Source organism: Saccopteryx bilineata, chromosome 1 (assembly GCF_036850765.1).
Source record: "Saccopteryx bilineata isolate mSacBil1 chromosome 1, mSacBil1_pri_phased_curated, whole genome shotgun sequence".
Lineage (NCBI taxonomy): Eukaryota > Metazoa > Chordata > Mammalia > Chiroptera > Emballonuridae > Saccopteryx > Saccopteryx bilineata.
In genome coordinates this window covers 98,161,647-98,185,910 of record NC_089490.1, presented here as the reverse complement: position 1 = coordinate 98,185,910, position 24,264 = coordinate 98,161,647, and the positions used below count along the sequence as shown (strand labels likewise).

The 24,264-nt window shown below is 44.1% G+C and overlaps 1 protein-coding gene across 2 annotated transcripts; it reads left to right on the top strand.

Moving 5' to 3' along the window:
• The first annotated feature begins 73 nt into the window (after positions 1–73).
• HAL (histidine ammonia-lyase) lies at positions 74–23,916 on the top strand. 2 transcript variants are annotated; one of them, XM_066262003.1, is made up of 20 exons: positions 74–375; positions 1,100–1,160; positions 1,246–1,273; positions 1,601–1,675; positions 1,763–1,835; positions 1,942–2,008; positions 2,311–2,348; positions 2,941–3,066; positions 5,315–5,454; positions 7,273–7,320; positions 8,463–8,610; positions 9,366–9,461; positions 9,562–9,620; positions 10,885–10,965; positions 13,722–13,787; positions 13,864–14,029; positions 16,423–16,557; positions 20,063–20,171; positions 20,269–20,338; positions 23,310–23,916. In XM_066262003.1, exons 1-20 carry the CDS (start codon positions 129–131, stop codon positions 23,448–23,450), a joined length of 1,974 nt encoding a protein of 657 aa, XP_066118100.1. In that variant the 5' UTR covers positions 74–128; the 3' UTR covers positions 23,451–23,916. The 2 variants fall into 2 exon arrangements, with proteins under 2 accessions (XP_066118100.1, XP_066118110.1); XM_066262013.1 differs by having other exon boundaries at positions 373–393.
• Positions 23,917–24,264: the final 348 nt, after the last annotated feature.

Here is a 24,264-nt window from a genome sequence, read left to right as displayed (position 1 = left end):
ACACCTCAGTAGCCACTCTTACATAAAACTCTCCCCTCCTGGTGACTGTCACCAGTAACTGTCACCTTCGGAGGAGCAGGCGCGGTGGTTGTGGTGGCCTCGCCCGGCTGCAGGAGCAGCAGGGAGCTATGCCCAGGTACACGGTGCACGTGCGCGGAGAGTGGCTGGCCGTGCCCTGCCCGGACGCGCAGCTCACGGTGGGCTGGCTGGGCCGCGAGGCCGTGCGGCGCTACATCAAGAACAAGCCAGACAACGGGGGCTTCGCCTCGGCGGAGGACGTGCACTTTCTCGTGCGCCGCTGCAAGGGCCTGGGCCTGCTGGACAATGAGGACCCCCTGGAGGTGGCCCTAGAGGACAATGAGTTTGTGGAAGTGGGTGAGTTTGTGGAAGTGGCTGGAGGGGAGTGCGCGAACTGATGCAGCGGGGCACCCCTTAGTGCTCGCGTCCCTGGGAGGGAGGGAGGTTCCCTTGTTATCGCCACTGCGGGGAACAGGGGGGCAGGGTGCAAAATGAGGAAAAATGTGCTGATTTGTGCAGGTGCCGAGAGGTTTCTAGGTGCCCTAGATTCTCACAGGAGAAAGGTGAGGTTCTTACCGCCTTGCACAGCAAGGCGACAGACTCGGAAAGGCGGTCACTTGGGTAGGGTCAGGCCGCCAGTCAGAAGTGAAGATCAGATTTTAAATCAGGACTGCAGGTTCGAATCCTGCTGCCGTTACTGAATCACTTGGTCTTACGTAACTATATAGACTGAAAGGTGAAGATCCTTTGCCCTTCAAAAGACACTCACCAGATGAGAGGCCAGTGGCTAGAGAGGTTCAGATAAAACAAGATAAAGCCGGGATGGGGATAGAGGTAGGGTTAGATCTTGAACTTTCATTTAAACCCGGGGCCGTGCCTGACGCCTACATCTCGGCCCTTTGCTTTCCTCCATGGTAAGGATGCTGAAAGCCCTGGAGAGAATCAGAAGTTGTTTGAAAGCAGCTGTTTCGATAGAATTCAAAGGCAGTTGAAGAGCTAGCTCTTCCTTGGTTTACCAGCAAGGCCAAAGTGGCTCTCTGCTGGGATCTGTGACGGGGTCCTTCTTGTACTCTTGTTTCAGTCATAGAAGGGGATGCCATGTCTCCTGACTTCATTCCGTCGCAACCAGAAGGAGTGTACTTGTATCCTTTGGCGCGGGCCCCTCCTGCCCGGGGCGGGGCTGGGGCTCTCCCACACTCCCCGGGACTTTCCTTTACCTGGCGGCAGATACAGCAAGTACCGGGAGCCTGAAAAGGTGAGCTTCAAACTACCCCCTTCTTGTTAAGAAAATTAAATCCCCCTCGTTAAAGGAGGGGGAGAGCCAGTAAAATTTGTGCACAAACACTATCCCTTGTGACGGGACTGTCCAGCTCTGGGCCATACAGAAAGGCATTGGCTTTTCTGTTTCTGACATCCCGTACTCAGCTTCCTCTTAAGTAAGCTGGCTTATTAAATTGGCACATTAATTAGTGGTGATAAACTCTCTGCAGTGTCAAAATTTGGTTCTGCTTGAGGTTTCCCTCCTCTCTGGTTGGAGCAGTGGAGCTGCTCAGACTCACGAAGACCCCCTTCCTTTGTGCAGTACATCGCCCTGGACGGGGACAGCCTGACCACGGAGGATCTGGTGAACCTGGGCAAGGGACGCTACAAAATAAAGGTGTGGGCGAGGGAAGGGTGTCCTCTGACCTTTTTTGCTACATGTGGAAATCTTCAACGTGCTCAGCTCTGACCAATGTTTTCCTAGCTCACCTCGACTGCTGAAAAGAAGGTGCAGAAATCCAGGGAAGTCATAGATAGCATCATAGAAGAAAAAACTGGTATCTTGCTCCCTTTGTGTTGTACAATTATTTTTATAGACTTAAAAAAATAGTCCACATCTAATTAGATAACGTCTGTTTTTTTTTTTTTTTTTTTTAATTCTAGTTGTTTATGGCATTACAACGGGTTTTGGGAAATTTGCCAGAACTGTAATTCCTATCAATAAGCTACAGTAAGTTTGATTCCTGCGCTCCTCACCAAATGCATACACATTCACATGCCACCTGCCCCCATTTTCCAGATTGCTTTCAGCAAGGGAAATAACGTCCACCCCAATTTACAGATGAGGAGGAGGCTCGAGTTAACCTGCCCAGGAGTTGGTATTGAGAATGCAGACGGGCTGGTTTCATCAAATTACCTCATGCTGCCTTGCTTTGCCTCTCCAAAGATTTAACTGTTTCTCCTTTCACCTCCCCAGATAAGGGAACATTTTCACCACCAGGTATCTAACAGGTTTTACCCTCTCTCTTTCAGGGAACTCCAGGTCAACCTAGTACGTTCACATTCTTCAGGTAAATTATTGCAAACATTGTGATTGTCTGAATACAGAACAGCACAGTGCACTGTGTCCTGGCACAGCCGAGAAGAGCTGGTGCGTTCCAAGGACCGGGTACTTCAGGGTGGGTGGGGGAAGCAGACAGCATCAGACAAGACCACCTTCCAGCTGACTCTCAGGAAAACAAGTGGGCCAGGCAGAGGGACAGCATTGGGACAGGAATGCCTGCACAGTCATGCCAAGAGAATGGTGCACTCAGGGAAAAACATTAGTCTGGAAGTCAGGGAATAAGTTGATCAGGACGAGGTGACACGGGACAGTCTATCAGAAATCAGCTCCCATCAGATTGTGAGGCAACTTGTGCTGAGGAGTCCAGACGCTATTCTAAGGGCGTTGGGTGGGGCGTGGGGACTCACTGGAGTGTCCCAAGAAGGAAAGCTGAGAAGGCGAGACTGGGGTTTCACTTTCGTCTGGAAGATGGGACTTGAAGAAGTAAGTCAGTCAGGAGGGAGAGCAGTCCAACTATCTTGAGTCAAGAAGTGAAGAAAGATTTGAGAGACGAGGCAGCCAGGAAGTCAAAAAGATTCTGTTTTTCAATTTTTTTGTAGGTGTTGGGAAACCACTAATCCCTGAGAGATGTCGGATGCTCTTGGCTTTAAGGATCAATGTCTTAGCCAAAGGATACAGTGGCATTTCCCTGGAGACCCTCAAACAAGTTATTGAAGCATTTAATGGTAATGTAATGAATTCCTGACTGACCTTCCATTGAGGGTGGGCATATCCTATGAGGTAGACTTGATTGATGGGACGATGAGGAATTGGTTGAGACAACATAAAATAATGGAGGAGTGGAAAATGGGCTTGGCAAGAAGGAGAATAGCTGGGTGGGGGAGTGTGGTGAAGACACTTACTCCTGTGTACTTGAAACCCAGTTCTCCATTATTCTCCACGTTGCATTTGGCATCTTTAATACTAGAACCAGCCCCATAAGTCTGATCTTAAGTTCAGGGCTGGAGAGAACTTTGATTCAGTGATGCCCAAATGTGGTTAGAGAGGTAGCATCAGTTCATCTGGGAAGCATAATGATTTCCAAAGTAGCTGGAAATCTGACTCAGTAGTTCTGGTTGGTGCCTGGGAATCTGAAATCTTCATGCTCCCCAAGTGGTAAGATTGCCAGACCTAAGTAACTGAAATCGAGCTTCTGGCAAAAGTGAAACAGAAAAGAGAGTCAAGGCTTGCTTGTGATCGTGAAGCCACCTAGTGCCAGTTCTATGATGCAGTTTAACTATTTGGAGCTTATTTCCTGAGATAGGAAAACTCAAATAAAGAAACAAGATTTGAAATGCTTGGGAGGCCATTGCCCTTTTTCAAAGCTAAGGATAAACATTCAGGTCAGCAGAGTCTCGGGGACTCTTTGGGCTGAAGGAATGGGAGGAGAAGGAGGGCTGGCAGTCACATGGACTGGAATACGTTAAAGTCCCCATGCTATGGGCACAAGTGCTCTAAATATGATATGCCATAAATATTCATAAATATAAAAAGCAATTTGAGCCTGACCAGATGGCGCAGTGGATGGAGCATCAGACTTGGATGCGGAGGACCCAGGTTCGAGGCCCCAAGGTTGCTAACTTGAGCAAGGGGTTACTCGCTCTGCTGTAGCCTCCCAGTCAAGGCACATGTGAGAAAGCAATCAATGAACAACTAAGGTGCTGCAATGAAGAATTGATGCTTCTTATCTCTTTCCCTTCCTGTCTATCCCTGTCTGTCCCTCTCTCTGATTCTCTCTCTGTCTCTGTCAAAAAAAAAAAAAAAAAAGCAATTTGAATAAACAATCTATAGTATATAGGGCTATGCTAAACAGACAAGTCGTGATTCCAACACCTATTTCTACTCTTTTCCTGGTCAGCCCTACAATCCCGGCTAGGACAAATCTGGCTGTGAGCCCGCCTATTGTATACTTTATAGGCACTTCTGGGGCCCTCGAGTTCTGAGAAGCCCCAGGGTGAACTCTGATCTGGACGCTGGCCTGTGGGTGGCACTGCTCTATCCTATTGACATTATTTAGCAGTTTGCAAAAACACTGTTATTAGGAGTTTACTTAGAAAAACAAAGCCCCCCCCCCTTTTTTGGTAACTTATTGGGAATTTTTACAAAACAGTACATGTCGACTGATAAGCAGTGATGAGGTGGCCAATTAGGAATCTGGCAAAAAGAAGCGACTAAATTGACTATGAAAAACTAACACTTTACTGAACATTTCCAGAAAACCCAACACTTTACTGAACCTTTCCAGAAAACCCAACACTTTACTGAACCTTATCTTCCTGGAACATTTTCTAATTACTTTTCTAATGTCAATATTTACATGTTTTAAAAATTCTCCAATAGGTTTTAATGGCCACACACAACTTTTGGTCATAGGAAAATCTCTTAATTCCGTATTTAGATCATTTCTAACTTTTTGTTCTTAGAAACAAAGCTACAAAGTACCAGCTAGCTCCTGATCATGTCTTTAAGATTCATTGTTAGAATTTTAGAAATTCTGGGACTCTGGTTTCCAGATCACCTTTCTGCCATGCGGGCTCATCGTGGTTACTTCTCTGGGTACGGTGTTCCCCCAGCCACCTCCACACTACAAGTCTGAGCACTTCCTGGAGTAAACCTGTAAAGCTTCCTATTGTCCTTTAAAGAAAGTCTGAACTTAAAGTGGCCTTCAGGAGGGTTCCTGGGAGGGTCTTCTTTCCTTCCTGCCCTCCCTTTTTTCTCCCTTCCTGCCTTTCTTTCTCTCTCCCTCCCCTTCACCTCTTTCTCTAGCACCGCAGCAAGTTCCCATATGGAGGAGTGAGCTTGAGGTATTCCTCCCCCAGGCATTTGTACAAGAAGTGGTGCTCGATTCTCCTGGGGAACGAGGATCTCCAGGCAAAGTGGGGGCAGGCTGGAAGGATGTTCCCCTGGAGTGACTGGTGTCTCCTGCCCTCCCAGCCTCCTGCCTGCCCTACATTCCAGAGAAAGGAACCGTTGGTGCCAGCGGAGACCTTGCTCCACTCTCCCATCTTGCTCTTGGGCTAATTGGAGAAGGGAAGATGTGGTCTCCGAAGAGTGGCTGGGCCGACGCTAAATACGTAAGACTTTTACAGCAACCATGTGTAGGATTTTCCCTGGGCTGGACAGCGGGTGTGCGGCGTGCTTTGTACCACTTAATCCTTACGGCAGCCCAGCAAGGGGGCCTCTGTTACTCCTGCGTTATAGATAAGAAAACTGCAGCGTCAAAGTCAGACTAGGTTCCATACCCAACTGTCAGCCTCGGGGCTTGGTGATCACCATGGTGACAAGGTACAGCTGCCAGTGTTGATCCCAGAATTTCTTCTGCACCTAAAACACTTCTGGTGCCTATCTGGAAGGCCACACATTGTCGTCAGTTTACCTAGTTGCTGGTCTCACAGGTAGTGCGCAGGGGGTCACAGCACTTCTTCTAGGGCCTCCGGGCAGGAGGCTCCATTCTCCCCCCAAGTCCCCAACCTGGTGTCTAATTAGACAGGCTTGTTTTTGATAAACCTTTAATATTTTCTTCATTCATCTCCAAATTCCATCAGAGCAGCCCAAAGAATTATTTGACGTGCCATCTCTCATCAACTGTTGGGAGGTCCCCGAACAGTAACCGAAGGGTCAAGGACCAAGGAGTAGGGAGAAGTTAAGGAAACACGTGACCCTTATGGGAATCTGGGATCCAGGTCCCCTTTCTCCCATTCAGACTCTGTGATTACTTCTCTGTATGCAATATTCCCCCAACCACCTTCACACAGCAAAACTGAGCAGGTCCTGGCTAAAACCTACAGTGCTCTCCATTGTCCTTAGGAGAAAGTCTAAACTTAAAGTGGCCCACAGGAGTCTAGTTTGTCATGTGACCCCTCCTGCCTTCTGCCAGGGTTCTCCTTCACAGCAGCTGGAGGCTCCTTGCAGCTGGAACATGCTGTGTCCTGGACAGAGGGATCAGCCCCGGCCCGTTCTTCTCTTCTCCATTCTCTCCTGCTCCCTCATCTGACCAGTCCTCTGGGAAAGTCCCCTCTGATCCTCTGGCCCTTTTCTCAACACCCAAGTCTCCTTTGCTCCTCCTTTGTGCTCTTCTAGCTACGTATGTGATTATTTCCCACTGAACTGTACCCACCGCCTACCTCCAAAGCACTGAACATTCTGCTACTGTAATTGCCCTTGAACTTGTCTGTCTCCATTTTTCCAACCCTGGCCCCAGCTCCACACTCAGAACAGAGTTAGATGTGCAATAGGTACTCTAATAAACCTGGGAAGTTGATATAGTGAATGGTGCTGGCCCTGTCTTCCTTCTTCCCTAGAGGGAACTTCACTCATTGACTGCTTTTGCTTCTTTTATTTCAGAGTAAGATTATTCTGCCCATTTCCCCTCAGGATTCTGCTTCCATCTATTAGGCCAACAATTCCCCTTTCCCTGGTGCTCAGACATTTGCCCACAAATGAGAGGCCCTGCTCTGAGATTCTGCCAATGTTTAGATACACAGGAGGACATTTTAGGTTAAACTCTGGAAGCAGGGAGGATGGACAGGCAGAAGCCCAGCCTGACAGTACAGATGTGCAGATGTGCTCTGGAAGCAGCAGGAGGAAGGTGAATTCCTAACATGGACATTTAACACAAAGGACCTGAAACCAAAACTTAGGGTCAATTCTGTAGACACTAGAGCCCCTGATTTAAGTGTAAAAATCATTTGAAAGTTAAGTGTGCTTTCATACTGAGAAAACAGGACTAGAAAACAGACCATAGGTGATAAGCAGAGCTAACCCACCTGGGCCTGATTTTTTATAAGACAGATCTTTGGGGTTAACAAGCTTTTATTTGGTTTCTTGTGAAATTTATAATAGATTGGTAATTCATTTGCTATGCAATTTTAAGTTTTCAAATCATTCTTTAGGTTCTAGAAGCCCATGGACTGAAACCAATTGTTCTGAAACCAAAAGAGGTAAGGAAGTTCAAGAAAAGTTTATTCACATCAGCAGGCCTTTATTTATGCACTCTTTTTAGTCCTAATATCAGTCCCAGTGATTTCTTAAAATAAACATGGCTCAGGTGTTTGTTAAAAGTTGGTCGCTCAAATATACGGTGACGGAAAATGATTTGACTTTAGGTGATGGGTATACAACATAATCAACAGTTCAAATGCTAGAGAACTGTTTACCTGAAACCTACATACTCTTATTGATCAATATCACCCCATTAAATTTAATTTTCTAAATAAAATTTAAAAGAAAAAGAAAGAAAGTTGGTTACTAAAGAAACAGCTCCTCCATAAGTATTTAAAAGGTTCTCCATGCTCTAATTCAGGGGTTGGGAACCTATGGCTCGCAAGCCAGATGTGGCTCTTTTTATGGCTGCATCTGGCTCGCAGACAAATCTTTAAGAAAAAAATAATAACGTTAAAAATATAAAACATTCTCATGTATTACAATCCATTCATTTCCTACCGCTCATGTTCATGGTTGCGGGTGGGGACAACACCAAATTTTTATTGGATAATGCATAACGTACATGGGTCGTTGTATGGCTCTCATGGAATTACATTTTAAAATATGTGGCATTCATGGCTCTCTCAGCCAAAAAGGTTCCGAACCCCTGCACTAATTGCTTAGGGGTTGTCTTACCTAAGAACTTAAATTTTCAATTGGGACTTCCAGGGACCCCTGAGAGATGTTCTAAGCCAGCATCCATTAGGGTGCTCTAAGACAGCCAGGAGTGTTGGACCAGAAATGTTTTAGGGTATCTTGCCTATAATAATGAGAAATTAAAGAAGAGATGCAGCATACTTAAGAGCTGAAGATTTTATATGCCTTCTCCACTGGAGCTACTCTACTCTGCTGCCTTGGGAATGGGAATACTCAACACCTATTCTATTTGCCAGATTGATAGTAATGATTTCACATAGGATGTCACTTAATCCTCCAGTGCCTAAATAAGCTTCACTGCCTTCCACTTCAGAAAACATGAATAAACATCATTTAGGTTACTGGCTGGCTAAATTGTCTCTTCTGGAAGCAAAAGATAATCAACTTGTACACAGGCTTGTTACAAAAATACAGTAGGAAGCTTTTCTCCCTTGCCCCAAAGGGTCTGGCGCTCATCAACGGGACACAGATGATCACCTCCCTGGGCTGCGAAGCTGTGGAGAGAGCCAGTGCTATTGCGCGGCAGGCTGACATAGTGGCGGCCTTGACCCTTGAGGTGCTGAAGGGCACCACCAAAGCCTTCGATACTGGTCAGCATGGTTCTTCTGTTTGGTTGCTATTTACTCAACCGTAGCTCATGGGGCGGGCTGATTGAGGTCTTTAGACATGTGGGTGGGTGGGTGGGGGGGTGGTAGGGAAGAAGGACAAGACTCAAGAGCCTATGGTGTACCCAGTACTGCTACAGCTTCCTCTAAATTCTGCTACGCTCAGCCCTTAAAACGGTCACATTTTACAGATGGACACTGGCCCTGAGAGTTAAGTGACCTGGCCCAGATCACCTAAATCTGACTGTCATCAAACTATGTGCTGTGCTAAGAATCTGTTTGCAGCACTTTAGAACTAGAATAGAATTCAGGTTGGTCCCCATTAGAAAACTGGGCGAAGGGGACTATAAAAGTGGTAGTTTGCCTAAAAAGTAGTAAGTTTGAAAGCCTTTCTACTAGTAGAACAGAAAAACTGTCTAAAAATGACTAAGTTAATTTAGGCCACTATGGCGCTCCCTTCTGTTATGAGCCTAAGTCTTTTTAGGGTAGCCCAGTATCTTGAGTTGAATTCCCAGTAGCTGAATTCTCGACAACCGATTTGCACTTGGATATTTAAAGTAGAAAGAATGAAGACAATACAGAATATCTTGCTTATGGAGTTAAGTTTCTAATCCTGAGTGGTGGTTAAGGGCCCGTGGGACTTTTGAGGGCTCTGACAGCACTGTAGGTGGTTCTGAACTATTCATGGTAGTTCATTCTAATATAAGTCACTCAGACTTTCTCTCCTTCATTAATTCTAGACATTCATGCTCTTCGCCCTCATCCTGGGCAAATCGAAGTTGCTTTTCGGTTTCGGTCACTCTTGGACTCAGACCATCACCCATCAGAAATAGCAGGTCTGGGCATGTTAATGTACTTGAGCTTATTTGGTTCTGTGTTTTGTTGGAGGAAAAACTGATACCATGTTCCCTGCCATCCCCTCTAACTCTCCCACAGAAAGTCACAGGTTCTGTGACCGTGTGCAGGATGCCTACACCTTGCGCTGCTGCCCACAGGTAAACCAACAAACATAAAGTTTCCTTTCTCTTTCCCAGTGCAGGGGGAGGGGGTGGGTAGAAAAACAGGAAGGTGTTAGAAAATCATAGGCAATTAGAATCAAAATTTCTTTACTGTCTCTATTAAAAATTATGTAGACCACATACTTCCATTTGTCCAATTATTGTCATTTCTATTCCCTGAGATAAGCTGGTTGTTTCCTTTTGAATTGCTTTACTCAACCTTGTAGAGAAGTCTAATAGACAGCTTGCTGTGTTATCTTAGTGCCTTCACTTTTAAAAATTCTTAATAATAACATCATCCTAACCAGTTAGTGGAGTTTTACTTGCTCTCCTTTAGAGCAATTAGAATTAGACCCAGAAGGCCAGGGATGTTGCCATGAAAGCCTAATCAAAGTTCAAGTGTCCAATCACGGTATACCTTACCTGCATTTACTGGTTAGACATAAATCATCATAAATGAATCTGTGAGGCTTAACTTTAAATAAAAAATGCAGATGACTTGGGTTAGCATGAGGCATCCTATATTGCAGATGCTACAGTTTGTTTACATGTGGCAATTAGTTGAATGTGAGATTACATGCTTCTCAAGAATGAAAAGATACAGGGTGGGGCAAAAGTAGGTTTACAGTTGTTTATATGGAAAGTAATACAATACTAATGAATAATAATGCAAGAATAAACTGTTTCGTGTACTCACATCTATAAACCTACTTTTGCCAACACTGGTTTATCTTGTGACAAATTCCAATCTACAGTATATTAAAGAGTTCTCCCTAGAGCCGTGATGGCGAACCTTTTTTTTTTTTCTTTTATGGTGAACCTTTTTATAAAAACCGCCCACTTTTGCAGCGCTGTTCAACCTGCTCCCTCCCGCCCACTAGTGGGCATTCCAGCTTTCACGGAGGGCCAATCGTGGCACCGTTTGGTTGCTCCACTACCGCCCACCATGAAAGCTGGAATGCCCACTTAGTGGGCGGGAGGGCCCAGGTTGAACAGCACTGCAAAAGTAAGTGGTTTTTATAAAAAGGTTCGTCATCACGGCCCTAGAGGAAATACCCTCACTTCCTTGTACTCAGCAAGTTCTGTTCTAACTAGCTAGATCCAAAATGTCAATGGGGAAGAATTACCAAAGTAACTCTACCGTAAGAATAAATCTCACTTTCAAACATCCTTGCTATTCTGGCAAGCATATCAGACTCTATGTGACAGACACCATTATCAATGTCTTCCATGTATTAACTCATTTAATCTTGTATTTTAGGTTCATGGTGTGGTGAATGACACAATCACATTTGTGAAGAACATAATTACCACAGAACTAAACAGCGCAACAGATAATCCTGTATCTTTTAACTGTTTATTAATCTGTAATTAAGAATCTCAGCTGGTAATTTTATACTCTGAAGTGACTGATCATTTTGTGTAGCATCTCAGTTACGTTTTTCTTTTTCTTTTTTTTTTTAAATTTTTTACAGAGACAGGGAGAGAGTCAGAGAGATGGATAGACAGGGACAGACAGGAACGGAAAGATGAGAAGCATCAATCATTAGTTTTTCGTTGCGCATTGCGACACCTTAGTTGTTCATTGATTGCTTTCTCATATGTGCCTTGACCGCGGGCCTTCAGCAGACCCCTTGCTTGAGCCAGAGACCTTGGGTCCAAGCTGGTGACCTTTGCTCAAAGCATATGAGCCCGCACTCAAGCTGGCGAGCTCGGGGTCTCGAACCTGGGTCTTCGGCATCCCAGTCTTTCACTCTATCCACTGTGCCACTGCCTGGTCAGGCTTATTCTGTTTCTTAAACTGAGCACCTGAATCTCAGAAATTAAGTGAGTTTCCCTAAATCAGAGTTAGGAAGTGGTAGAGGCACAGCTGTCAACCTAATCTCAGGTTCGGAGTCTAACGTGCTTTCAAAATTAGCCCATTCAAGATCAAAGGACGGGCTTCCAGCATTGACAGAGAGGCTTCAGGAAGACATCAGCCCTCAAACCACTGCTGAGGTTGTTGGTAGAAGGATGATGACCGATGTCAGAGGTGTGACTGTAGAGACCTGGGGTAGGTGGCATTATGCAAGCCTTCCTGGTTCTAGAAATGCCATGACACACTAAATAGAAAGTACCCCTTTAATATTTACCAAAGTGTTGGTCAAAGAGTTATGGCTTCCCGCACCCTGAGCTTTTGTTTCTGCCATGGACATTACTCAAATCAGTGTTTCTCCACCTTTGTACAAAGACGAATAAGGACACTTCCATTTCTCAAGGATGAGGCTCGACTTTGTTTCCTGCTGTGGGGTCACAGAGCCATCTTGTTTTTGCTATGGAATGTTCTGTGATGGCTTAGTTCCCCCAGAAGTTGGTGTGCTCTGTCAGGGGTCACGCTGGCTTCACAGAGATGATACCTAGCCTATGGAGACCGTCAAACCCCTGTTTTTCCTACCCACGTCTGCCTCAGTTCTTAACACTGGCGAAAGTGCAGAGTCAGCAACCCTGCCAGCAGCTCACGGCCGGGGTTAGCAGACAGGTGCACAGCCACTGTGCGAGGTCTCTTACACGCCTTTTCTGAGGGTCTCTCTGACGGGCTTCCTTCAGGACATGTGCTTTACACCCTCTCAGATTGTTACATAGTTCAGTCAAACCCACACTAAATAATCCTCAACCCACTAACCCACCTCTGCATCACCCCACGTCCCAAATGTAGTGGTTTTCCTGAACTCCATGTAGTCTTAGCTCATCTCTCTGTCTTGCAGAGCAGAAGTGTCCCTTCTACACTTACATAATTCAGACTTCAAGAGTATCTTGAGAGAGAGAGAGAGAGAGAGAGAGAGAGAGCATTAAATTATTGGAATGGAGGAGGAAATAATTCCCTACTAAATTCTCCCCTTACCACTTGCCTCAGCAAAAATTTCAGCCAAAAGTCCTTTACTTCCTCAGTGAAAGATTTTTAATTGCTGATGAATTTCCAATAGATGAATTTTGCGGAGTTCTCCTGTGATACTCACTCGTGTTATCTGAAAGAATGTGTTTCTAAATTTTCTATTGCAGATAAAAGATCATCTATTTCCTAATTGCTGGATATTATGGGTGTTCACTTCTAATTACTATAATCTAATAGCCAACAAACAAATTTGGAGCTGGAGAACACTAGAACTAGAACATGCCTAAGTTCTAAGTGGTGCAGAGATCACTTGCTTTACAGATTCAGAGAACGGAGAGAAGACGCAGGCCTGTGGTTGGGGTGGGTTCACAGAGAAGAGCAGGAGCGAGGCCCAGTGTGCTCACAGTTACCATACACGGAGAAGTGTTAAATCCAGACTTGACTAAGATAGTGTAGCATGTGCATCTCCGGGTCTTTGGAAGTCAGAACCTCTCTCACACAGAGAGAGTTCCTAGTTAATAAAGTAGTAGATATTCTTTGGTCTGGTTGGTAAAAATTAGCTCCTTGGAACCTGGAAGAAGGGTCTGTTACTGCCTTTGTTGGTTTAAGTCAAGTGTATGATGGAATGAAACCATCTCTGAGGATGCTAATGTTCAGAGAGCCCAAAGTTGCCTCTGACCTACATGGGTTTGTGAGGACATATTGCCACCATTTGCTGTGAATGCTGCCACAGGATCACTGAGTAGAGAGTTGACAACTTTTTGCAGAATTGTTCCAGACACTTGGGTGGCTGGTCATCAGCAAAGTCTTCCATTCAGCAGGCTCCTCTATGGAGCACAAGCTCACAGTGCCACTGAAGAAATAGGATTTGCTTTTACATTGGCATCCTGGTCTCTGCTCCTAGTATCAGGTTAGAAACCTTTTGAGGGCAAAGACTGGCTACCAGATTCACACAGCCTGAGAATCTCCAATCTCAAGAGAAAACAGCATTTCACGCCTTGTGCTTCTTTGGCCCCAAAATGGGTATACTTGAGTCTTCTTGAAGATTGTGTTCGTGTGTTTGTCCCTGTGTGTTGACAACTGCTTGTGGAAAGGCTTTCCTTCTCTCCACCCCACATTTTACAAGGGCTGCCACGTCGATGTTAAAAAATAAGCAGATTGGGGAAAGCAATATATTTGAAGGAATCAGCGAATGATATGTTCAAAGCCTTAACCTATTTTGAAAGATGGTCTTTGCCAGCAGGGGCGAGACGATTTCTGGAGGAAATTTCCATGGTGAATACCCAGCCAAAGTAAGCTTTAGAGAATTGCTGCAGCCCCTGAAAGCATATTCCAATATGGGCCGACTGATTTGAGACACTCTTTCAGGCTCTGGACTATCTGGCCATTGGTGTCCATGAACTTGCTGCGATTAGCGAAAGAAGAATTGAAAGGCTCTGTAACCCCTCCCTCAGCGAGCTTCCTGCCTTCCTGGTGGCTGAAGGTGGTCTGAACTCTGGATTCATGATAGCCCACTGCACAGCCGCAGCCCTGGGTAAGTACCCTGCCCCTTTCCCAGAACGCAAGCCTCTCCATTGAAGGGTCTCTCCATTTTATCCCAAAATATCGAATCTTGTCTTTGAATGAGATCTAACTTTTTCAGCACCTCTATTTGCACCCTATCTCTCTTAATACAAATGCAGAAGGTTGTCTCTTTAATATTTTTTTAGAAAAAATATAAAACAAAATCTAAACAATATTACACTGAAACATAATAATACACTAGTGAGATTGAAAACAATGAGGTTTCCACAATTTCTCTGTGGGAAACAATCTGACATCACCTAGGAACTTTATCTTGGTAGCTTAATTTGAAGACGGTCAGAAAGAAAAAGACAAAAAAGTTTGTAGTTAATGGTGAAACTTGAACGGGCCTGAAAAATTAAACTTTGGATGTGTTTCATTAGATATACCAACCATTAAACACATAATTACAAATGCAACAATGCTTACAGTATAGCTGATTTCTGGCCCAGCACTGTAAGGGACAGATCAATAACTTGTCAGGATGGGACCAGGCACAAAGGAGATGCTAAGGGCTTCACTTATATTCACTCACTTAATCATCACAATAGCATGGGGCAGTGCTATTCATCCATTTTCTAGATAAATTCTTAAAGATCTGAGAAGTTACGTGTCTTACCGAATATTGCACAGCCAATAAGAAGCAGAAAATTCAAACCCAGGAATTTTGGCTCCCAAATCTGTGCTCTCATTTCAATTAATGAGGATCCCATTTTAATCAATACTTACTCCTAAAATAGGTTTGCCAAATTTAACAAAGAGAAATGCAAAATATCTTATCAAATTTGAATTATTTGGGACATACCTGTACTAAAACTTGTTTTTATCTGAAATTCATATTTAACTGAGCATCCTCTATTTTTATCTAGTAAGTCTACCTAAGAGGCAGGATAGACTGGTAGCTCATTAAGAGCAGAGTCTGGATTCAAATCCTGACTCTGCCATTTACAGTGTGGTATGGAACAAGTCTCAATCCTGTTGACCCTGAGTTTACACCTGTGTAAAATGGGCATGATAAATTACTTAGTGGGGCTGTTTTGAGGATTAAATAAATGAATGCAGGTAAAACTTTAGAACTGTGCCTGGCGCCAAATAAATATAGTTGCTATTACTATTACTCCTGACCCTTTCTCACCTAAGCTCAACAAAATAACCAAGAAAAAGCCACTGAATTTATCTTCTCCTCTGTCCAGTATCTTCTGTTTGCTCACTTTCCTGCTTATTAAAATACCTTCAAAGGGTAACAAGTTCTCACATTACCATGGTGGGGGGAAGAAGAAATTGATTTCTAGAGAATATTATGGACTTTGGGAACCTGGTTTCAATGTATTTGCCTTCCCAAGCTGCCCATTGCAGTTGTTCAGCTTGCTTTTGTTATAAAGAAACTGGCATTTTTCTTGTTTCGGTCGCCTGTATGCTATGTTCCGAACAAGCCTTGCCACAGCCCCTGGTCAGGATCAGGCTTAGGGTCCCAGGACCTGAGTTGCCGTGCTGATACCTGAAAGTCCCGGGCAAACCAGGACAAGGTGATAGCCCAGATTATCGCTACAGTCAGGATTCCCGAAAGCCTGGAAAACACTGGACTCTTCACTCAGAGCCGCAGTCAGCATCACAGAAAGAGGGGGAAACACCCCTTGAGTTTCACCTTTCCTGGCTTCTGACGCTAGGTGAGGAAACTCCGTGATCTAGGTCCTTGATACTTAAAATAAAGCAGAGCCATCACTTTTGTTAGAGCAGAAGAACTTGGGCCCCGCCCACAACTCAACATTTGCATATTAATAAATCTAGTGAGTCATATGGACAAAAGAGTTTGAGAGACATCAATCTAGGTCATCTCTAGGATCCTCTCCCCTCCCTAAGATACCTGTGGCAGTTATCAAGCTCTTGACAAAACCCAGACCATAATTTATGTCATTGTTGAACTGTCTGAACTACTAAAATCTTCTTGCCCAAGGTCTGTAGGTCCAAACTCCACCTCCAAAGGCCACGCCTGGATTCCAATATCGCCACCTCTGGCGAAATAACCAGTCAAATTGTTCTCGAGTACCTGGAAATGGCCACACAACTTTTTCTCTTAGTTTCCCTGGCATGCTAACTGCTTCCAATGTTTTTGACTTGGCTTTGTAATATTAGAGTTCCTATTGGGTCTTAGAACTCACTATATAGCTTTAGAGTCCTTCTCATTTTGGGGGGAAAAACCGCCTCCTTTATTTTCCCAGAGTAACTTTGGACCATCTGGTATTTGGATAACCACAAAAAACTCCTGGAGTGAGTATTCCATGCCACGGAGTGCTTTGGGAAAACACGTGTCATTTTGTCGGTTTTTCCTGCTAAAGCATACTTAACTTACACTGACCTCTGCAGTTTCTGAGAGCAAGGCGCTGTGCCACCCCTCCTCTGTGGACTCCCTCTCCACCAGCGCTGCCACGGAGGACCATGTCTCCATGGGAGGATGGGCAGCGAGGAAGGCCCTCAGGGTCATCGAGCATGTGGAACAAGGTAACTGCAGCCAGTCTGGGATGACGGGCCTCCCGGATAAACGACTCCACCATGGTTCCCAAAGTGGGCTCCCTACAGGCAGCAGTGGCGTCACCAGGGGTCTTGTTAGAATGGGGGATTCTCAAGCCCCTCCCCAGACCTGCAGAATGAGAAACTAGGTAGGGAAGAGAGCAGAGAATCGGTTTAACAAGCCCTCCAGGTGGTTCTCATGCTTGCTGACAGTTAAGAACCACGCTGTTGGTTCATCTGCTGGCTTTATCATTTAAAAAAATAATAAAAAACAACATTTTCAAAACATATTCAAAAGTGGGGAGATTAGTACCATGAACTTCACATATATCACAACCCGATTCAACAGCACATTTGCTGCATTTTTTTCTGTGCTTTTACTCAAGTTATTTTCAAACAAATCCCTGTTATATTATTCTCTTCCTGCATACTTTAACTCTTAAATATCAAGACTTGCTTATCCGCCAGAATGTCATCACCATGCCCAACAATGAGCTTTGGCTTCACCATTGAGTGCATATTCAAATTCCCCCATTATCTTAGTGTTCTTACAAACTCAGTGTCTAGAACAGTCCTGACTCCATTTTTCCCCTCTTCATTCCATTGACTAGATCAGTTTTCTGATAGACACTGGTATTCCAGACTTGCCTGTTAGCTTCTTTGTGGTGTTACTTTTAACTTGTTCTCTGTCCTAGGCATTTTCTGGATGTTGCAGTTGGCTCTAAAGGGTTGAGAAACTTTAACTCCAACCTTTCTGGCAAAGATGCTTCATAGTAGAGCCTGTGTGAGGCCCGCGTCTTCCTGCCTTCCTAATTATTGCTTGTATTGTTTTTTAAAGAGAAATTGCCTTCCTTTAGGACTTATTTTTCTAAGTTCCTAATGTTTTGCAACTGTGTTAAAAGCAGTTGACTGACAAAAAAACCACCGCCACTATTTTAAGATAAATGTGACAGAGTTAAGTATTCTTTAAGGGGGGAGGGGGCAGGGATCAACTGTATTGAGATATAATTTACTCACCATGCATTTCACCCATTTTAAAAAAATATAATTCAGTGGTGTTTAGTATATTCACAGAGTTGTATGACCACTATCACAATCAATGAGGACATTTACATCATCCCCAAAAGGAACCTTGTATCCTTTAGCTGTTATTCCCCTCCTTCTCTCTATCCCACCCCTCTTCCTGCCAGGAACAGACAATCACTGATGAATGTTTTACCTTGGTTGGTTTGCCTATTCTGGGCATTTCATATGAATGGAAACATATGATGTGTGTGTGTGGCAGGGTGTGACTAGCTTTTTTCACCTAGCATAGTGGGTTTAAACTTCATCCCTGTTGTAGCATGTGTCAGAACTTCATTCATTTTTCTGAGCAAGTAATATTCCATTGTACAGATGTATCACATTTTGTTTATCCATTTGTCAGTTGAAGGATGTCTGGGTTTGGCCCACCTTTTGGCTAATATGAATAATGTTGCTATGAACATTTGTGTGAAAGTTTGTGAGGACATATGTTTTCATTTGTCTGGAGTGAAATTGCTGATCTATGTACGTCTTTTTAAGGAACTGCCAAGCTATTTTTCCAAAAGTGGCCATACCGTGTTACATTCCTACCAGCAATGTCTGGGAGTTCTGATTTCTCCACATCCTCATCAACACTTGTTATCATCTGTCTACCACAGTGTTTTCGTGATGTTCATTCTTAAGATGGTCTCCCCACTGAGCATGTTCCTCTGACCAGAGTCACCCTTATCAATTCTCAGATCTTCTATCCAATTCCTCAGCTATTCAAGCTGGCCCTCAAAAGACACCAAGCTGTCTCCTTCTGCTTGGTCTCCTTGTTTCCACCACTGTCCTCCTACAGTCACCATGTGCAATAGCCAGGGTCAGCTTCTTAAAACATAATTTTGACCCCACCTGATGAAAATATGGAAATTACTTCCTGTTGCTCAAAACAAGACCCAGCCCCATTCCCGTCACCTACGAGGATCATGCAGGGTATGATCTGACTTCTGGCTCTCGCTGCCACCTCTCTCCATCCTAGTCGCTACCCTGGAACCACAGTGTTATTCTTGCACCTGCTAAAGACACATCCCTCCCTCAGCACCTATATGTGTCCTCACTGGTCTCTCTCCCTGCAACACTGTCCCCCTGGGCTTCATGTGGGTCAGTCCTCACTCCTGCTGCACAGCTGCGCAGATTTCCCCCTGGCTGACTTCCCTGCTCACCCCGGCTAACGCAGCACCCGCCACTCGGCACCTCCCTTTTTCCTAGTAGCGTTAGTACTCCTGACATCCTTAGGCTTGTTTGTCTTTCCCACGTGCTTGTTTTCCTTTCATGGGCAGGAGAAGAGGCAGCTTTGAAGAAATATTTAAGATCAAGAGTATTTAAGATCTCAGCTGTCTCAATCACATCCCTAGATGAACCTAGAATACCTAGAACAGTGTCTGGCACAGACTTGGTGTTTAATGTTTGCATGACAATACAAACTATAATTTGTAGGTCCAAATTATAGCTCTAGCTCATCTGGTATAGTTCTATACATGTATATCAGATGCAATTTAAAAAAGAATTGGCATGCTCAAGCATGCTCATTGTACTTCAAGCATGCTCATTGTTACTTAAGTTTGCTTTGATTTCGATAAACAAATACCTGCAAATCTTGGAATCCAGTAGTGCTGGGTATAATGTAACAAGATAAGTACCGGCTTATTATAGTACCTATTGATTCTGCATTGCATAAGCAGCTCAGAAAGAGATAACTTCTCCCTGGATTAAACAGTGAATGAGACATTCTTTCTCTCTGTCCACCTGGCAATTAGAGTCTAAGCGGAGAGGCAGACATTGGACACACGTTGGCAACTCTTTGTAGCACTTATCAACAAAATTCTGACTAGATGGTAGAGTGCTAGGAGGACGAAGCTGAGTCTGAAGGCCATAGGAGTATTTAAGATCAAGGTCTCAACAACAAATAAGGCCAGCTACTTGGAGGAGAGGTACAGAATTGGTTTAGTAAGGGAAGGGGTGTGTATACCACATAAATTATTCTGAGATACATTGAGATGAAAATACAAGACATCCAAGTACCAATTTCTAGAGTTTTAGTTTTAGTGGACTTGGGGGCCTCTGAGTTTGAAGGCTCAAAAGGGACATTATATAGTAGAATCAGTCCCGGGACAACCAAACTTGCTCATTCAAATTTACTCATGCACCTGCTCCTTCAATCCTCTGATGAAGTTCTACATGCCAGCTACCTCAGCCCAAAGAGCAAGACGGAAAACAAATAGAAATTTACAGAGAGGTGGACATAGGACATAGATATTTTCCATCTCAATTAGATGAGGCAAGAAGGAAAAACTGAGTCATTTACCTGGATAGTTTCACCCTTCTCACCATTAGAGAGACATCTCAGGTGGCCATCAACTTTGGTGTCATTGACAGCCCCCAAGCAGGAAGTCAGGTTATCCCAGTCACCCCTCCCTCTTTCCCGTTTCAGTGCTGGCCATCGAGCTCCTGGCAGCCTGCCAGGGCATCGAGTTCCTGCGCCCCCTGCGGACAACCACTCCCCTGGAGAAGGTCTATGACCTGGTGCGCTCCGTAGTAAGGTAAAGCCAAACAGGTCCCTGGGCGGGACACCGCTTCAGAACCATGAACCCTGGCGGTGTCCATGACCAGCTGACGGTTTGCTTTGCTTCCCCGTAGGCCCTGGCTAAAAGACCGGTTCATGGCCCCCGACATCGAGGCATCACACAGGCTGCTGGTGGAACAGAAGGTACGCTGACGACCTGGCTTATTTCTTAGGTTGGGGTCATTCTAGGGAAGTACAGTGGAGTGGGTCATGGAGAAACGTTGTCTTATTCTCTTGTTTTTTGGCTGTTCTTTGGACATGAACACAAAGGTACTTATACAATTTGCAAAGCCACCAGGAAGCTCTTTGATAAACTCGTAGGTGTCCTGTGTTGCACCCAAACATTGACTAAGGATTGGAAGCTGAAATCAATTTTAAGTGGCGTTTTGAAACAAGTATTTGTGGGGAGAAAATTACATGAAAGGTTCTTGGATCCCCTTCACCAAGAATATACTATTTCATTCAAAAGTACTTTCTCTTCCTTTAACGCCATCACCCCCACCGCCTGGCCCAATGCCTGCATAGATCTGAGGAGAAAACAGAGTCCCAGGCTTTTGCTCCAGAAGGCTGTGGGTCTATTTAGTGCTCAAGTGTGCCCTGCCCACTGCATACACCATTCCCTTTTTGCCAATTTCCTCTGGCTGCACGGACTCATAGCCTCCTCTGATAGAGACAGTCGTCTAGCATGCCGACTCATTTCCTAAATATATATTTTAACGTCCTTTAAGCCTTTTGTAGTAATTTGTGCATAACATGTTCCCTAGAATTACTTGATTTTCCCTGAAATCATTGTTCTTCTCTTGGGGAACAATGTTTCCCTTTGATCCTCATGCCTGTCATTTTCAAATGTGCCCCATGTCTTTCGAGGGGGAGCCCCTTGCTTGCTGCCAACTTCGGTGCTAGTAGAGAAAAGTGTGAGAGATTAGTCTTTTTGAAATTCAAACACAGTTGGCACAAAACATTATTTTAGTTTCTGGTGGACAACATAATGATTCAGTATTTGTATATAGTGCAAAACAATCATGGTAAGTCTAGTTAACATCCATCATTGCACATAGTTACAGATTATTTTTTCTTGTGATGAGAATTTTTAAGATCTACTCTCTTAGCAACTTTCAAATACACAATGCAGCATTTTAACTATAGTCACCATGCTGAACATTCACCCCCATGCCGTATACATCTTATAATTGCAAGTTTGTACCTTTTGACCCCCTTCGCCCGTTTCATTACCCCCTGCTTCCCACTTTTAGCAGCTGTCTGTCTGTTCTCTGACTTTGGTGTTATTTTACTTTATTTTTTAAATTCCACATATAAGTGAGATAATGCAGTATTGTGTTTTGTTTATTTGTTTGTTTACTTAATTCACTTAGCATCATGCCCTTGAGGTTCATCCATGTTTTCACAAATGGCAAGATTTCCTTTTTTCAATAGCTTGATAGCATTTATATATGTATATATATCACATTTTCTCATCAATGGACACTTGCTTCCTTTTTTTTTTTTTTTTTTTTTTTTTTTTGGCTATTGTAAATAATTGCAGTGAACCTGGGGGTGCAGATGATCTGTTCAAGGAGGTTAGCCTTTGAAAGAATACATTTCCTATTGTGATACAAGAGAATGGGGAAAAAACACTCCTTGACCGTCAGGAGCAATCAGATAAAAAGGAGCTTACTTAAGGAAGATGTCATGCTTGAAAGGGAATAGATTGGCAGGTGGAGGTAAAACTAGCCAGGGGTCTGAGGCACTGCTTCTCACACTGTGATGTGCATGTGACTCTCCTGGAGATGTTAACACGCGGACTTGGATTCAGTAGGTCTGGAGTGGCGCTGACGTTCTGACTTGTCCCTGGTGATGCTGATGCTGCTGGACCACAGGCCACTTTGAGTAGCAAGGGAGAGAGCACATGTGTCAGGGAAATAGAGCAAATGAGGAAACCCAGTGGTTTTTCTCATTCAAGGATTGCTTTAGAAAACACAGTCAGAGCCTGACCAGGCGGTGGCCCAGTGGATAGAGCGTCAGCCTGGGACACTGAGAACTCAGGCTCAAACCCTGAGGTCACTGGCTTGAGTGAGGGCTCGGCAGCTTGAACACAGGGTTGCCAGCTTGAGCGTGGGATCATAGACATGACCCCATGGTCACTGGCTTGAGCCCAAAGGTCGCTGGCTTGAAGCCCAAGGTTGAGTCCAAGGTCGCTGACTTGAGAAAGGGGTCACTTGCCCTGCTATAGCCCCCAGGTCAAGGCACATGTGAGAAAGCAATCAATGAACAACTAAGGTGCTACAACTAATTGATGCTTCTCATCTCTCTCTCTTCCAGTCTGTCTGTCTCTTTGTGTCCCTCCACCTCCTTTTCTTGGAAGGAAGGAAGGAAAGAAGGAAGGAAGGAAGGAAGGAAGGAAGGAAGGAAGGAAGGAAGGAAGGAAGGAAGGAAGGAGGGAGGGAGGGAAGGAAGGAAGGAAGGAAGGAAGGAAGGAAGGAAGGAAGGAAGGAAGGAAAAAACACAAACAACATAGACCCCTGGGCAACTTTCCTTAATTCTGTTCACACTGAATTCTGTAGGTTTTGTTTTTTGACTTGTTGGGCTTTAGAAGAGTAAGCAGCTGAAAACTTTGGTGGTAACTTTAGAAAAGTTTTGAGTTCTGTATTTTAGAATCTCTGAATGCAACCAAAGACTCATGGGCACCAATTGTGTGTTAAATGTCTTATAATAAAAGCAAGGAGAGGAGGTAGGGATAGACATGGGGGGGGCACTGTTCCTTTGCTAGGCAGAAGCCTCTGTTTTGTCTTCAAGCAAGGGAGAGCAGTGCTAGCTTTTAACAGGGTGAAATAGGCCAGAGAAGTCAAGGAAATCTGAAGAGTCAGGTTCCAGGTGCATTGATCAGGCCCCTGACCTCAGTGTGGCAGAACTGTCAGGGCTGAGAATTCAATGTACCTTGGAACTCTGCTATTTTTTCAATTAAGTCCTGGGCTTGATCCTAAGATTTTTTTGACATAAGGGCATAGATCTGTTTATACAGGATAAAAAAAAAAAGCAAGCAGACAGCAGCTGCGTGTCTGGTTGGGTATAGATAATGCTTTGTTGTCAACATTTCAGCTTTGTCCTTGTTTCTCAGGTTTGGGAAGTAGCTTCACCATATATTGAAAAATACAGAATGGAGCATATTCCTGAATCAAGACCTGTTTCTCCAACGGCCTTTTCACTGGACTCTCTGCGGAGGAAATCCATCAATATCCCCGAGTCTGGGGACCTTTAAAGAGCTTGGGCATGGAATTGTAGGTCAGATGGTACAGCGTTTCACAGCAAGCAGTATTATGCTGAAGGGAGACCTGAGAACTTCTTTTTAGGTAGACCAATCCGTTATATAATTCACCTCTTCTAAGATGGGCTTTGTTATATTGGTGGCAGCATAACAGTTGCTAAATTCAGCACTGTGTTCTGGTTGATCTGGTCCAAGGCATGGAAGGTATTTTTTCTTAAATTATAGGAGCTTTCCTTCTTTAATGCTGTCAAAAGGGTGCTCACTCTTAAGGGACAATCAACTCAAATTTTGAGACAGATTGATGACATTTTTTCCCCAATAGCATTAGACTTTGGTAAAAAAAAAAAATTTTTTTTTTTTGCTTTGACAAACTGTCTACTAGTTAACTTTGGCTGATTGTACTGTGCTATGACTAATGTTCCTTAATATGCCTTCATAAACAACCTTTTAAAAATCCTAATTTGTCTTTAAGCTGCTCTTTTATCAATTGAATTATAGTAAAGAATAGTCAATAGGTCAACAAGAGTTTTGTGTAAAGAAATGACTATAAAGGTTGCTACTGGAGTGGCTTATATTGAACTGTGCATTTAATATTTATCACTACAGATATCAAAAAAAGGACTCGGATGCTTAGACTTGGAGGTCAGCATTATCACTTCCTCACTAAGTGTTAGTATTTGATTCACATTCTTTATTATTTTATTTTATTTTTATTGAATTTATTGGGGTTGTTATAAAGTGCTGTACTTTAATCTGCGGGTTACATAGAGACACCAAGGCAGGATACGGAAGAAATTTTAGGAGATTT